We start from the raw sequence: 14710 nt of genomic DNA on the forward strand, positions 1-14710 counted from the left end.
GTCACTGCAAGACTTCATTGCCCACTTGCCAGCACACAGATATACAGGAAGACTCACAGGTAAACACAGCCATCTGCAGACAATGGTCCTGGTTAATGGGAGTCATCAAGATTCCAAACCATCATTAATGGCCCACACTTTACATAATTACAATAGGCCCTCAGAGTTATGTTTTATATTTCTAGTTTTAGATACAAGAGTGGTACATTTCTACAAATAGGATGATCACACTCAGTAGATTATGAGCTTTGTAATGATACCTTACAAGAGACCTTTTGCACGAAGCATATCCCAGTTGCATTATATTCACTTATTATCAAATCTTTATAAAACTATCCCCGTTACATTATATTAACTTATTATCATGTTTTTATAAAACCATATAGACTGCACAACGTCACACTGTGTTGTATCCAGATTGGATTGATTTAAATCAAAACAATTTGAATCACCAGTTTAAATCATAATTTAAATCAGTAAGGAGGAAACCTTGATTTAAATTACTGATTTTAATCGTGTTTTGCAATTGTACTTTTTAGTTATTTTCCTAAAGAAAGATTGATTCTCATTAGTTGGTAACCATTAAAACATGTTTGCAACTAAAATCTGTCCTTTACACTAAATTTGGTGCTTTTTTTTTTTGCTAACCAGGGGGGGACACTATATCTATATTATCTCAACCCCCTTCTCTTAAATTTGTTTGAGCAATTATGTAGCTTAACTTACTTTTATTCAGATTCTTAATTTGTACATTTGTAATATGTTAGAAAATGGTGAATGATGCATTTCTTATTTACTAGATAATATTTTTACTTGTGATTTGTGTCAAGCTTTGTGGGTGGGAATTCAATTAAAAATACACAAACAGAATTTTAAATTTTGCTGTGAAATAAAACACTTAATACATAAGAAAAAAGGCTATAAAAGGTTATGAAAGTATGTTTTGTGTTTATAACTAACTGATTTATAAACAGAGGAAGTATTATCTGTAATTAATTAATTGAACTGATTGTTTCTGGTCACTGTGTCCTTCAAGATTTTAGAACTAGTAGATGTCATCCTCTCACACTTAGGTTTTTATTAATAGAATGAAAAAAGAAAACAAGCTTCCCTGCTTTTTTAGTTCCCAGTTGGTTTCTCACTTTTGAATGAACTAGTCATTGAACTGAGCATGTTGAATAAACTGAAATTAAGAAAATATACTCTTTGCATCTGCAGAAGAGGCTACTGCTGTCAAAAGCTGGTTTAACACTTCAACAAACTCTGCTTCTAGGTGCTTAGCCAGAGACTTCCACCAGATCAGTGGTTTGACTTACTTTAAACTTGGCAGCAGACATGTACAGCGTAATATTAGTTTTTGTATTTAATTTAAATGATTTAAATAGATGATAGTTTAAGCCTTAACATAGGTTGTCATCATTTCAAATGTAATTTTAATTGTTTGTTTAAAAAACAACACCCTATATTTAATTTAAATTTAAAACCAGATTATTTTATTGTGTTTTATTTTATTTTTAACCACTTGTTTTTATCCACTCTGTATCAAGTATCTGTCCGCTAGTGCTCAGGAACTCTTACTTGGAGCAGAAGACTTGTCTAACTAGCTGTGTAGCTGATTTAAGCAAAGCCGCCTTCTCACTCTTGGCCATGTGCAGAGCCTGTAAGAGCATGTGGAATTTGGGAATCATTCTTTCCCATCTGCAGCTTCAGTCACATTGATGCATGCTCACCAGGCTGTGTCATGCTGACGGAACTGGTGGCTACTGGGCAGGCAAATGTTTAGGGAGTGCTGATTGTTTGAGTGTCTGCAAGCCTGCAAGGCACGCATATGCTATAGCGCAACCAGAAATGATGGGCTCGATGAAGGAATTATTGGGTGAAATTCTGTGGCCTGTGTTATGCATATGGACAGATGACAATGTCATAATGGCCCCTTCTGATCTTCAAATCTTATATAGCTTTTGAAAGAGAGATAAAAGTCAGATCCTGACCCCCCGAGTTTACTAAAAATCCCATGGCTAGAGCCCTGTGCGGATACAAACTTTGTGTCCGCATCCAATCCATGATCCACAAACAGGGTCTGTGGATATAAAGTGGATATCTTCAGATTTGCAGGGCTCTACCCATGGCATTTTGTGTCTAATCTAAAAACTTCTGTGGTGACTGAAGAACTAGTGAAATTATGGTTTCATCTAAAGAGATAAGACTGAAAGCTGAGCTGCTGAGAGGACAAGGGATTTTAAGACAGACTTTTAAAAAAGTTTTATGTTTTTGTTTTGTATTTCACACTATTTATCTCCCAGTGCTTAAGGAAAAGCATGTCTTTGTTTAAGATTCAGCATCCTCGCCTCTTCAGTTTATCTGTCATAAAGAAGGGAAAATTGTAGATGAAAATTTCCTAACTCAAAAAGTGTTGCATCCAGCACATTACATCCAGCCTGGGGGAATTCTATATAAGACCTCTTCTTGACAGATAAAGAAGAATTTCTCAGAATTAAAAATTAATGGTTCCTTAGGTACCAGTGATTGTGACTTGATCATATTTACAGAATACGGTCCAGTAATATATGTATTTGACGCTTTAAAAGGTCACATTCACAAATCTGAAAACAATTATGAGCCAGATCAGGTGGAAGGAAGAATTTAAACAGAAAAATGTGAATGATAATTGAGAATTATTCAAGAACCCTTTACTAAATGTCCAACATACCACAATCCAGGAAGAAGGCTGTATTGGTTAAAAAAACAAAGTAGTGTAGAGGGGAAGCAAAAGCAGCTATAAAAGAATGGAAGAAAGGGGAAGTTGATAGACATGTATATAAATTAGAAGCTAGGAATTGTAGAAATTTGATAAGGGAAGAGTTAAGGACAATAAGGAATTCTTAAATCATATTAGGAACAAAAGGAATCCTAACAATGGTATTGTTCCTTGACTAGATGTAAGTGGTAGAATTGTCAGTTATAAAGCAGAAAATCCAGACGTGTTCCATAAGTATTTTTGTTCTGGATTTGCGGGGGGTGTTGGTGAATCAGATGTATTCATCATGAGAATTGGAAGTTTTAAGAAGAGACTTTATTAAGGGCACAAGAGCCAACTATCCCAGTGTGCAGGAAAGACAGGAAGTATGGTAAGTGATCACTCAGGGTTAACCAGGAGATCTTCAGTGACCTGAAACTCAAAAAAGAGTCATACGAGAAGTGGAAACTAGGTCAGATTACAAAGGATGAATATGAAAAAACAACACAAGCATGTAGGGACAAAATTAGAAAGAGCAAGGCACAAAACAAGATTAAACTAGCTAGGAGCGTAAAGGATAATAGGAAAATATTTTACAAATATCTCAGAAGCAAGAGGAAGACCAAGGACAGAGTAGGCCCATTACTGAATGAGGAAGGAAAGACAATAGCAGAAAAAGCAGCAATGGCCAAAATGTTAAATGCCCTTTTTTGTTTCAGTTTTCACCCAAAAGGTTAGCAGTGAGCAAATGACGAGCATAGTCAACGTCCCTGTAAATGGGGTAGGGTCTGAGGCTAAAATAGGGAAAGAATGAGTTCGCCTTGGTCTACGCTAGTAACATGTTGTGAACAATCCACATCCTTGAGCAACGCAGTTCTACTGACCTAACTCTGGGGTAGACAGCGCTGTGTTGATGGGAGGGCTTCTGTAGCCTCTCGGGGAGGTTGATTACCTGCACTGACAGGAGAAGCCCTCCCATCGGCCTATGTAGCGTCTTCACTGAAGCGCTAGAGTGGTGCAGCTGCAGCCTTTTTAAGTGTAGCCAAGTCCTTAAGAATTATTTAGACAAGATGTTTTCAAGTTGGCAGAGCCTGGCAAAATACGTCCTACAATACTTAAGGAACTGTCTGAAGAGATCTCTGAGCTATTAGCGATTATCTCTGAGAACTTGTGTAGGACAGGAGAGATCCCAGAGGACTGGAAAAGCGCAAGTGTAGTACCTATCTGTGAAAAGGGAAATAAGGGCACCCCAGGGAATTATAGACCAGCCAGCTTAACTTTGGAACTCAGAAAGATAGTGGAGCAAATAATCAATTTTTACTCTCCTAGGGCAGTGGTTTTCAAACTTTTTTTTCTGGTGACGCAGTTGAAGAAAATTGTTGATGCTGCGACCCAACGGAGCTGGGGATGAGGGGTTTGGGAGGGACTCAGGACTGGGCCAGAGGGTTGGTATGTGGAAATGGGGCTGGGAATGAGGGGGTCAGGGCTCTGGGGTGGGTGTGCAGGCTCTGGGGTGGGTCTGGGGATGAGGGGTTTGGAGTGCAGGAGGGGACTCCGGTTTTGGGGGGTTCAGGGCTGGGGCAGGGGATTGGGGCGGGGGCTTACCTCGGGCGGCTCCTGGTCAGCGGCGCAGCGGAGGTGCTAAGGCAGGCTTCCTGCCTGTCCTGGCACTGTGGACGGTGCCCCAGAGATGGCCTTTCTGAGGTATAGCATAGGGGCGGTCTCTTAAAACCAGTAATTGATAAAGTACAAGCTCTAACCACATGCCTTGTCCTCCAAACAAAAAGGCAAGTGAAGCAGTTCTTGGGCCTGCTGGGATATACCAGAGGTTTATCTCTAACTTCACTTCACTCATGGCTCTCTAACAGACCTTATAAAAAGACAGTAACCCCAGAAAACTCCAGTGGGATGGGAATTGTGAAGATGCTTTTAACACATTGAAGCCCCGCCTGTCAGTTGCCCATGGTTTTTCATCTTGACTTTTTGCAAGAATTTATATTACATACAGATGCCTCAGATATAGGAGAGGGCCCTGTGCTTTCACAGGACTTTGCAGGTGAGCAGTACTCGGTCCTATATTTAAGTAGAAGATTGCTCGCTGGGGAGAGGGCCTTTTCAATTATCCAAAAACAAGCACTGGCAATTTAAGTGATTTGTAGATTTTCTCAGTACTACCTGCTGGGTAATCCCTTCTCATTGGTCACTGACCATGCCCCCGGCATTAGTTGGATACCACGAAGGACTCGAACCCACGTATAATGCAGTGGTACCTGGCACGTCAACCTTATAGGTAAAGATCGTGTTTTTCAAGGGAGGTCGGAGACGCGGACACTTTGAACCAGGAACTGCTTCCCATTTTGACGGATGGAGCATGTGATAGGGCACACCTTAATCCCAGCCAGGAAAAGGATAATGCGGTCCTCTGGGCTCAGCTGACACTAAATAGGCATATGTGCAGAGCCTCTCCACTGGGAGGAGATGAGCTTAAAAGGGAGACAGTCACAGGAAGGGGTGGCAACCAGGAGGGAGACTGCTGTGCTTCAGAGTTTGCTGATTCCTGCAACAAAGCTGCTGGGAGGAAGATCGCTTGTGAACCTCTGCTGCCTATAAGAGCCCACCAGAGCAGGCCCGAGCTGATTGCAGCATGGTGGGGTTGAAGATAAGCCCTGACCTGGAGTCTAGCTGTATTTAACCTTCATAGGCAAGCTAGGCCTCTATAGACTCTCTTGAAACACTCAGAGACCGAGTGTCCCCATAATTGTAAGGACTTTTAAAGGAGAAAGGGTTCTCCAAATACCCAAATGGGCAGAGGCGTAGCGAGCGCCCTCCGTACCCTCTGACCGGAGGGGGCCCCGCAAGGAAGGGGGCCCCTAAAAGTGGCAAAATAAATACCGCATTCCAGTTTCTGCATTGTAAGGGGCCCGCCTGGACATATGTTCGGAGGGGGCCACGTTCTTTGTTGCTACGGCCCTGCAAATGGGACCTACAAAAACCCAGCTTATCACAGGATGACTTGATCACATTCGATAAGTACCTACATGGGGAACAGAAATTGGATTATACTGTAGATTCCTCTTCAGTGTAGCAAACAGAGGTCTAACGAGATCCAGTGGCTGGGAATTGGAGTTAGACAAATTCAGACTAGAAATAAAGTAAAATTATTTTATACCTCAACAACATCCCCCAGCAATGGGGCATTATTATTAACTATTCCTGATTTGTTTTAAATAATGTGAATTCTGGCTGTGTCTACATTTTGTGAGTGCTGTCAGCAAATGCAGGCATGCACAGAAAGAGACAGTCCCTGGCCCAAACAGGATCAGCATTCAAATCCTTTTTTTGTATGATGTAGATAGCAAGCTGAAGCTTCTCCCACTTTTCAACACATGTGAATCCTCTGGGTGCTCCAAGCATTAGACTTTTGCTGCGCTACACAGCTAAACAAATAAATAAATCCCATGCTGAACACGTAAGTGTACCTGTCGGTCAGGTTTCACAGGTATAAATCATTTCTTTTTCATCAGCTAATCACCATCTGAGATTCTCTAACTTCAAACAGCACCCTCTTTTGCTAGATGCCTGTTATCGTCTGTAACACTGGGGAACAGTGGGCATGCGTACCTGACTGGTGAAGAGGTTCATGTTCCTCCTGATGGAACATAGCAAGGGGGATTACCTCCTTAAAACGAAAGAAAAATGCAAGAAACACATTGCAGTGATATGTAGTTCTCTGCCTTGTAATGGCAATGGGGGTATCGCTCAGAGTGACATCTGTAGGCCATAGATGCCGGACTGTGGTGTATTTGCCCATATTTGCCAGATGGCATGTGGTTCCTGCCCCAGTACACCTAAACGTACTCTGAAGGTATGGATTGATTCATATGCACATTAAAACGTAGAGTATGCAGCCTCTACATGATAAATGGGGAGAGGAAAGAGAAGCCTCTTGTAAACAATTCATGGATTTTTTTAAAAGGGGAAAATGAACTTGTACTCTTGTGTTACAGATTCAGTGGTTCTTTCCTTTGACTCCGTTGGACGTACAGTAGGCTCAGGTACAACATCCCCTTCTTCCCCCTCTATCTCCCTCACAAAAAGGCTTTTATTTAATTAGACTTGGTAGCCATGTTGGGAGGCAGATAACAATGAGTCAGATCTTGGCGCAGAATTACATTGAAAATTGGCTGTCTAACCAAACTGGCTAAAAATATCCCTTTGTTATGAGCACTGGAAATGTTAAGGGACTTACTGTGGCATGAGGTCTTGTCTACATTTGAAATGCTACAATGGCACAGCTGCATTGCTTTAGTGCTTCAGTGTAGACGCTACCTATGCCGATGGGAGGAGTTCTCCCCTCAGTTCAGGTAATCCACCTCCCTGAGAGGCCTGTCTACATGGCGACTTAGGTTGGCTTAACTACGTCGCTCAGGGGTGTGGATTTTTCACATGCCTGAGGGGCGTAGATGGGTTGATCTAATTTTCTAGTATAGGCCAGCCCTAAAACGTGAAACCACTTCCAATACTCAGGCCATGTCCACACTAGTACTTTTGTGGGTATAACTTACGTCGCTCAGGGTGTGAAAAAAACACCTTCTGAGTGACATAAGTTACACTGACAGAAGCACCAGTGTGTACAGCCCGATGTCTGCAGGAGACGCTCTCCCGCCAACATAGCTACCGCTGCTCGTGGGGGTGGTTTAATGATGTCGACAGAGAGCTCTCTCCTGTCAGCATCGAGTGGCTATCTGAGCAAACTTGCAGCAGTACAGCTGGCACCGCTGTGCTGCTGTGAGCTCGCTGCTGTAGATGTGAAGTCAGTCAGGCAGAGGAGCTGGGCACACACAGTGAAGTTAATGGCCCAGTTGCTAGTGTGAAAGACATTGAATTGATGTTGCCCACTGACGGGAACAACGGTTTCATTCTGCCAGGAGAGGGTCTCAGCTGGACGTGCAATTGAATTATGTGAGGGAAGGGTGAGGAGGAATGCTCTGAGGAGGGAGGAGGGGAATTTCTATAGTTTCTCAAGCAGGGCTGTGATGTTGTTTTCTGCAGAGCTAAGCAGAGTTAATGGACCCAAGGGAAGCGTCTGGATGATCACATTCCTGTTGCCCTCTGAGTATGACCATGTGTATTACTGGCCATCACATAATTAAATTGAAGCAAAAAGCAAAATTGAAAGGGTCTTTTGTGCTTGGGCTGCTTCAGGGAACTAGTGAATATTAGCTTGGCTGTCTGCAGCACAACATGGTCTGTAGTTAAGGCACACTGCACTGAGGAAGACATTTCTATAGAGTAGCCACAACATTGGATAAAATTCACTTGACACAGTTATAGTTGTGTGTGTAAAGTACCTACGCAGGGGTTCTCAAACTTCATTGCACTGTGACCCCCTTCTGACCAAAAAAAAAAAAAATTGCTACATGACCCCAGGAGGGGGAACCGAAGCCTGAGCCCCATCGCCCCAGGCGGGGGTGGGCCAAAGCTGAAACCCAAGGGCTTCAGCCCCCGGGGGGCCTGTAACCTAAGCCCCGCTGCCCAGGGCTGAAGCCCTTTGGCTTTGGCCCCAGGTGGTGGGGCTTGGGCTTGGGCCCTGGGCCCAGCAAGTTTAACACAACATGTCCTTTTATACCTGCTAAAAGTCTGACCTGATTCCCTTTCCTTTTCAAAAACGAAATGTGCTCCTGGATTTCTTTTGTCCAATACTCTTTCCTCCCAGGTTGGTAGGAATAGTTTGCTGCCTTCCAGCATGGTACTAGTCTTCTGCCTGTATGCGTATCAAACAGAGCCTGCTGCCTGGCACTATAGTGACGCTTGTGCAGAGAACTCAGAGTTATCCCGGCCTTGGTGTCATTAAGCCCGAAATGCGTTCTGATGTTCTTTCATCATTCTCTGATCTGTCAAGAGTGCATGATCTGATTCAGGAACAGCTTAGGGTTGCTGGCACTGCGTGCAGAATGGAAATGACGCCAGTCGTCTTGGTGCTTTGCATTAACCCCTCCCCCAAACCCTGCCACACTAACTACTGTGCAGTTTTCTCTTGTACTAAAGGACAGTTTCTTTAATCCTCAGAAATGGGCAAGAATGGAAAAGACTAAAAGTATATGAAATCTCTGGGTGAATTCAAAGGGGCATAATTCGATCTTGGTTTCCCCTGAATCTTTGCTTAGCTACTTACCGCTAATTCCATGGATAATTTGAGTTTGGCATACCTTTACAGAATCCTGATCGGTTACTCATCAATGTGGCGTTACAATATTATCTTTCTATGTGCCAGTTTTCTATGAATGGTAAAAATAGGAGCATTATCACCGGAATGGGGTGTTACAATTTGAGAGACGATAAATAATTAGAAATTTAATTTATTCATGAAAAAACAAATTCTCTTGATCAGTGTCTCTGAAGTCGTGTTTTTGTGAGGGGTGGGGAACAAGGCTAGTTGTAAGCAGGCTGGCTCGCTGGGACTATTTGAAGAGACAAGTCCCTGTCCTCTGACATCTCAGGGAGAGCAGTTGGAGTCAGTAAAACACCCGTCTGTAACTCCATCTCCCCTAACAAAATCCAATTTCTCCCTTCTTATTATGAAGCAACCTGCTACTCAGGAGAGAGGGGCTGAGAAATGCCCAAGAGAATAGGTTTTCCAGAGATCTGTGTGCTAAATTGCCCTTGTATTAAAACCCTTGGATTTATTATACTGCAAATTCTAGCTCATGCTGAGAATTGAGACATCAGTCTGTGTGTGGTCTCTGCCCACTGAGGGATAGCTTTCCTTGTTAAACAGGAAGGAGAGAGAGAAAAACTGTGACTCTTGTTCTTCCGCCGTCCATCCCATCACACCTTGCTGTGAACCCAGGAACTGGCAGTGCCCAGAAAGAACCTATAGCCATTCCGAGTAGGTGTTGTTTCAGGTCGGGGTATAAAAGGGGGAAAAGCTGAGTATTAAAAAAAAAAAGTTTAATCAATTAATTATTCAAGATGAAGCTGTTAATCACATCATCATTCCTAGGATTTCATATTTTAAACAAGCACAAGGAAACTTTCTATTATTCCCTATCAGCTCTGTGTTCTTGGGGAACCAGGGCGCAGTGTCCAGCCTGTCTGACTCATGAAAGACCTACCCCCCTCGCCCCAGCTTCTGCTTGAACCAAAGCCGATCAGAAGCAAGACTTACAAACAGCAATGAAAAGGCGGTGGAAGACTCACCTAAACCCCTCTGGACAAGGGTGACAGCTTGGAAGTGCTGCTTGATCCAGCCTGCTGAGTTGAGGGACATATAAGGGGTCAGCTTGGTAGTGCTGATTAACTCGGTCCTCTTAGACGCACTCTGTTAATGGGTGTGTGTGGGTTTGTCTGATTCTGGGGCTGGAAGAATCCAGCCCTAGGGAGCCTAGGTCCTGCAGGATAGCTCCATTGGGAGGGAACTTGCAGAAGGGAGAAGTAGAGCTCCGTATGGGAACACAAGTGACACAAGCAGTACATTGATAGAATTACAGAAACCCCTCCCCCCCCGAAGAGTAACCCTAATAAATGACCATACCCCAAAGTAATGGGCAAATCTGGTAACACTATTTACAAATGGGCAGACTGGGTACTTCGTTTAACCTTTTTGAAGTGCTCAACTATAACCACTAATTCACGTCTTTCCATGGCCAGAATAATTTTTTGAATTGACTGTAAGACTTCATCTTGGTTTTGTATTTACTGTTCTGCTTATATGCAATTCTCAACTTTCAGGGGTGCCGAAAGACTGCTGCACTATTAACTCTTCAGCAGGTGGAGGTCAGGGGGTAGTCAGGATAATACGGTGAAATGTGCAGAAGGATTGTCCGGCGGTCACTGAGCACCTAGCTATGATTGATTCATAGAATAGCATTGGCATGGAGCCTGTGGCTAGCTGATGTGCTGAGAGATGAAGGAGTGAGGTTTAGAAGTGTAAAAAGACATATGGCCCTAAATAAAGGGGGTCCCTGAGGCCACATCATGTTCTTGTCTGATAGTTGGGGCTGGATGTTTCTGGGGTTCTCTGGCCCATGCATCAAAGATAAGATCTTGAGCAGCAAGGGAAGGTTCATGCTTTAGTCCTGGGTGTATTGTCTGGACCAGCTGTTTAGTTGGGGCCAGACATGATGATAACCCATGTTCTGAACTCTGGGGACTTCAAAGCAGAAAACAAAGTAGAGAGGGAGTTTGAGTGGAGCCTGGATCTCATTCACCTGGAATGGATGCTAAGTGCTTTTTTATAGTTGCTTTGTTTTACATTCAGATGCTGGCTACACCCACTTAGAGCTTAAAAATCACATTTATATCTCCACTAATTTTGTCCAAGAGGTTGTTGGGTTTTTTTTCTGTCTGAGAGCAAGCAGATTAATTGCTGTGCTCCAGGCCTGGGGAGGATAAAGGTGCATTGACTGCTGGAAGCTATAGATCGAGCTTTACTCACCATCTTGCTAACATACAGATTGAAAGTGAGAAGAGTTTTGATACATATATGCCTGTGTGTAAATCGTATCTGTGCACCTGTCAGAACGTGAGGTTTGATCCGCAGTTGCCAACTTTCATGTGGTAAATAAGCACCCCGACTTTCACAAGAAGCCAAAAATCAAGCGAATCCCCTTTCAAAGCAAGGCCAAAACAAGCCAGTCCCTAAGAACTCCCACACGCTGTGACTAGATTCCCCCGGCATGCAGTCTGGGACTGTGGTGGGCCCCCTGTGCTCTCTGCCCCTGCTTGCCCCTTGCCACTGCTTGCCAGGAGCCGATCAAAAAAAAGAAGCAACAAACTACAAGCCAAAAACTAGCCAACAAGCAACTCACAAGCCAATTAAGCCAAAAACAAGTCCAATTTTTGTGTTTTTTTCCCCCCGTGGGTTTGGCGTGTCTGGTTGGTCCCAGCAGTACCTTTGTCGTAATAGCAGCTGGTTTAAGCTGCTTTGTTCAAGCAGTTTAAATAGTATACAGGTTTTGAGCCTCCCACATATTTTAAGGTAACCTTAATCTGTTGGTTTCTAATCTGACCCTTCTCTTCTGGGAAGTAGTGTGGACTGATGAATATAAAGAGTGGTTTTCAAAAATGCATGAGTGATTTAAGAGCAAAAGACCTATGGGGCTTTAGGTGCTTGTGAAAATCCCACCCAAAATGTACTGTAAAGAAAAGCATGACACAGAAAGCAGTACAGAGCTAAGTGGCAGAAAGAGAGTCTGGGATCCTAAAGGACAGATTTTGGATGGACCCCTCTGATCAAGCACTGACTGCTTAGCCGTTGCATGTTTGGGGTTGTATTGGTATCCATAGATCCTTCTACTTAAATCCTGGACCCTGATTCTTTTCTTTGGGAAAAGCTGGAAGGTGTTTCTCTCTCTACATCCAAATAACTGAAGGGGCTGTGGCCGGGGTGGGAGGACATATAGCACTTTCTTTTGCAGCAGCAGCCTTCTCTTTATTCCCTAAGGCACACATACGGTTAATTTGGTGGGTCAGAAGGTTTTGTTTAGTACAGTGGATTTTGGTGGTTTATATTTACTTATTCTGCAGAACTGCTTTCCCTTTTTGTTAATCTTTTATTAATGGGACTTACTTCCTATTTTATTTATCTGACTATAGACTAAATGGGAGATGGTGGATTTTTGCCAGTGACTTTCATGTGCTGGTTGTCTGGGGTAGACAGTCTTTCCATGACTTGACCAGCATACTCAGTATCCCTGTCCGTTCCCTCACCACTCCTGTTGAACGTTCAGCTGTGAGGGTATCCATTCGGAAATCTTGAGAATTGGTTTATAATGGATCTTACAATAATAAAACTTCAATGTCATTTTTCTTTGTCTTTGGTATCTCTGCAGATTGTCAGCCTCCCCTGTAGGTCATTGAGAGCTCATGCACATTACTTTTTTATTAATATTATCTTTGATTTTTACTAGGAAATATGATACAACTTCTAAAATGGAGAAACATATTCTCTTGAAAGATTCACTAAGGGATCATTAACTGTATTTACGCAAGTGGACACGTGGCATTGAGTGAAATAACAGTTTATTTAGCAAAGAATGTGAATGGATTTAAGCAGATAACTTCTTGGGAGAATAAAGGGCATATGCAGTTCATGGGGTGAAATCTTTCACTTTCATATTGGAATTCATTCCCTGAATTCAGTCTAAACCAGACTAACAGATTTTCCTGTCCATGGAAGTTACTGTAATTTATTAGGAAAGGAAAAAACTCTCAAGATTTACACATTCCATTCACTTTATTACGAAAACTGGAACCTCTCAGCCTTTTATTATTACTAAAACATTGGGTTTGGAATGACATCAGTTGTCTCATTCTCTGAACTAGTGAAACTTGCACCTATTTTGAGGGCAGGGTCATGACTAAGGCTTTAGTCATGGTTATTTTTAGTAAAAGTCATAGACAGGTCATGGGCAATAAACAAAAATTCACAGAAGCTGTGACCTGTCTGTGATTTTTGCTTTTGTGGCTCCATGGTTTTCCCTGCCAACGTGGTGGCTTGGAGCTGTGGGGCTCCCCCTCTGCCCACGGCAACTGGAAGCTGCAGAGGTGCGGGGGGGGGGGGAAATAGAGGGGCTCCACCCAGGGTGACCATATTTTACAAGAAGAAAATGGGACACCCCCAGCTGCTCGCCTGAGGCATCCCCCTCCTCCGGCACGAGGCTGTCACCCGTTGCTGGAACCTTGCAGGAGGCCTCCTGTTGCCGGATCCCTGCCAGGGCCCCTCTGGCTGCCAACTCCCGAGTCCCGCAGCCCCTGGGGCTGAAGCAGATAATGTAACGGAGGTCTCTAGAAGTCACGGATTTCACCAGCAACATAAATGTAGCCTTAGTCATGACTGCTACTAGAGACACCTCTTCTGATAGATCATCCGTGGAGTGGTATTGGCGACTGCGTCTCAAATCATTGCTCACTTGCTCTTCTTTCTGGTTGGGGATGAATTATGTAATCACTTTGTCTAATGAAGAGGACCTCTCTAGTATATTGCTTTCTACAGGATATAAAGCTGGGGCAGATGTCTTGGGGGCCACCAGATCAGGGATTACAGGGAAAAGCAAATTAAGGGATATTACTTGCGTTTGCTGCCAAATTTGGAGCAATAAATAGTAGTCTCATGATTTCTGGTGTTACCAGTATTCTCAGGGGATTGGTGATAGGATATGGAGCCTTTCTCCTTAAGCTCACAGGTTTGAGTTGCAGCTGTGTTGGTAGAGTTCAAAAATCATTGCCGTCTGATGTAATCTGTGGAAAATGAAGTATTGGTCTCAGGGTATTGGATATTTATCCACATTAGCTGGCACAATTATTGGCAATTTTAATAGACACTAAATGGTGATTATTATAGGCTGAGTTGGTAATGGCTTTCTACGCTTAAGGTTGCCCAACACTTCTTATTATCAGATCCCGTTTTCAGTTGCTTGTGACTGTGCCAAATTTGAACTGTATGGATTGAAATTTCCTATGCTAGCTGTGCGTCTCAGGCTGGAATTTTGGGAAAGTTTCAGAAAAAAGATTCAGCCATTTCTGAGAACAAGATTTGGGAAAAATACATTGTTTTGTCCATGTTTTTAAAATGAACTTATAACTGTTTATTTGAGAGACATTCTATTACCTCCCGTACTTTGGAGTCAGAATGTGAAATTTTGTAAAGGGGGATTGTCAGCATGGTATCAGGGATGTGCCTTTTGCTGCGCCAGTTAGAAATGAATGCCAACATTTGGCCAAGTTTTGTAAGTCTTTGAAAAATCTCAGTTCACGCATGACCAGTACAGACTTGTTAGAACTTGACAGCTAAATTCCCCAGGTTTCTCCATGTAGTGGGCATGCTCCAGACTAGGGTTCCAGGGGCTGAGCAGGACTTCCTTTGCCATTCCTGCTCCTGACTGCTGTGGGTGCAGGAACGGAGCACAGGGGGACAGTCTTCTGTTGGTACTCAGGCAGTGAGCAAGCGGAAGCTGCCTGACTTGAATGCAA

General features: G+C 43.2%; 1 protein-coding gene across 13 annotated transcripts in view; it reads left to right on the top strand.

Annotated features, from left to right (window-relative positions):
- The window catches only part of ST3GAL3 (ST3 beta-galactoside alpha-2,3-sialyltransferase 3), a 367793-nt gene that overhangs the window by 115468 nt on the left and 237615 nt on the right, over nt 1–14710 (top strand). For 9 of the 13 annotated variants that reach the window (XM_065555304.1, XM_065555307.1, XM_065555309.1 and 6 more), the window contains exon 3: nt 6745–6792. The exons of the other annotated variants lie outside the window; for them this stretch is intronic. In XM_065555304.1, coding sequence (XP_065411376.1) covers nt 6745–6792 — 48 coding nt within the window. The remainder of the gene's footprint in view (nt 1–6744; nt 6793–14710) is intronic. 13 annotated transcript variants of the gene reach the window in all.

Source organism: Chrysemys picta, chromosome 8, assembly GCF_011386835.1.
Source record: "Chrysemys picta bellii isolate R12L10 chromosome 8, ASM1138683v2, whole genome shotgun sequence".
NCBI lineage: Eukaryota > Metazoa > Chordata > Testudines > Emydidae > Chrysemys > Chrysemys picta.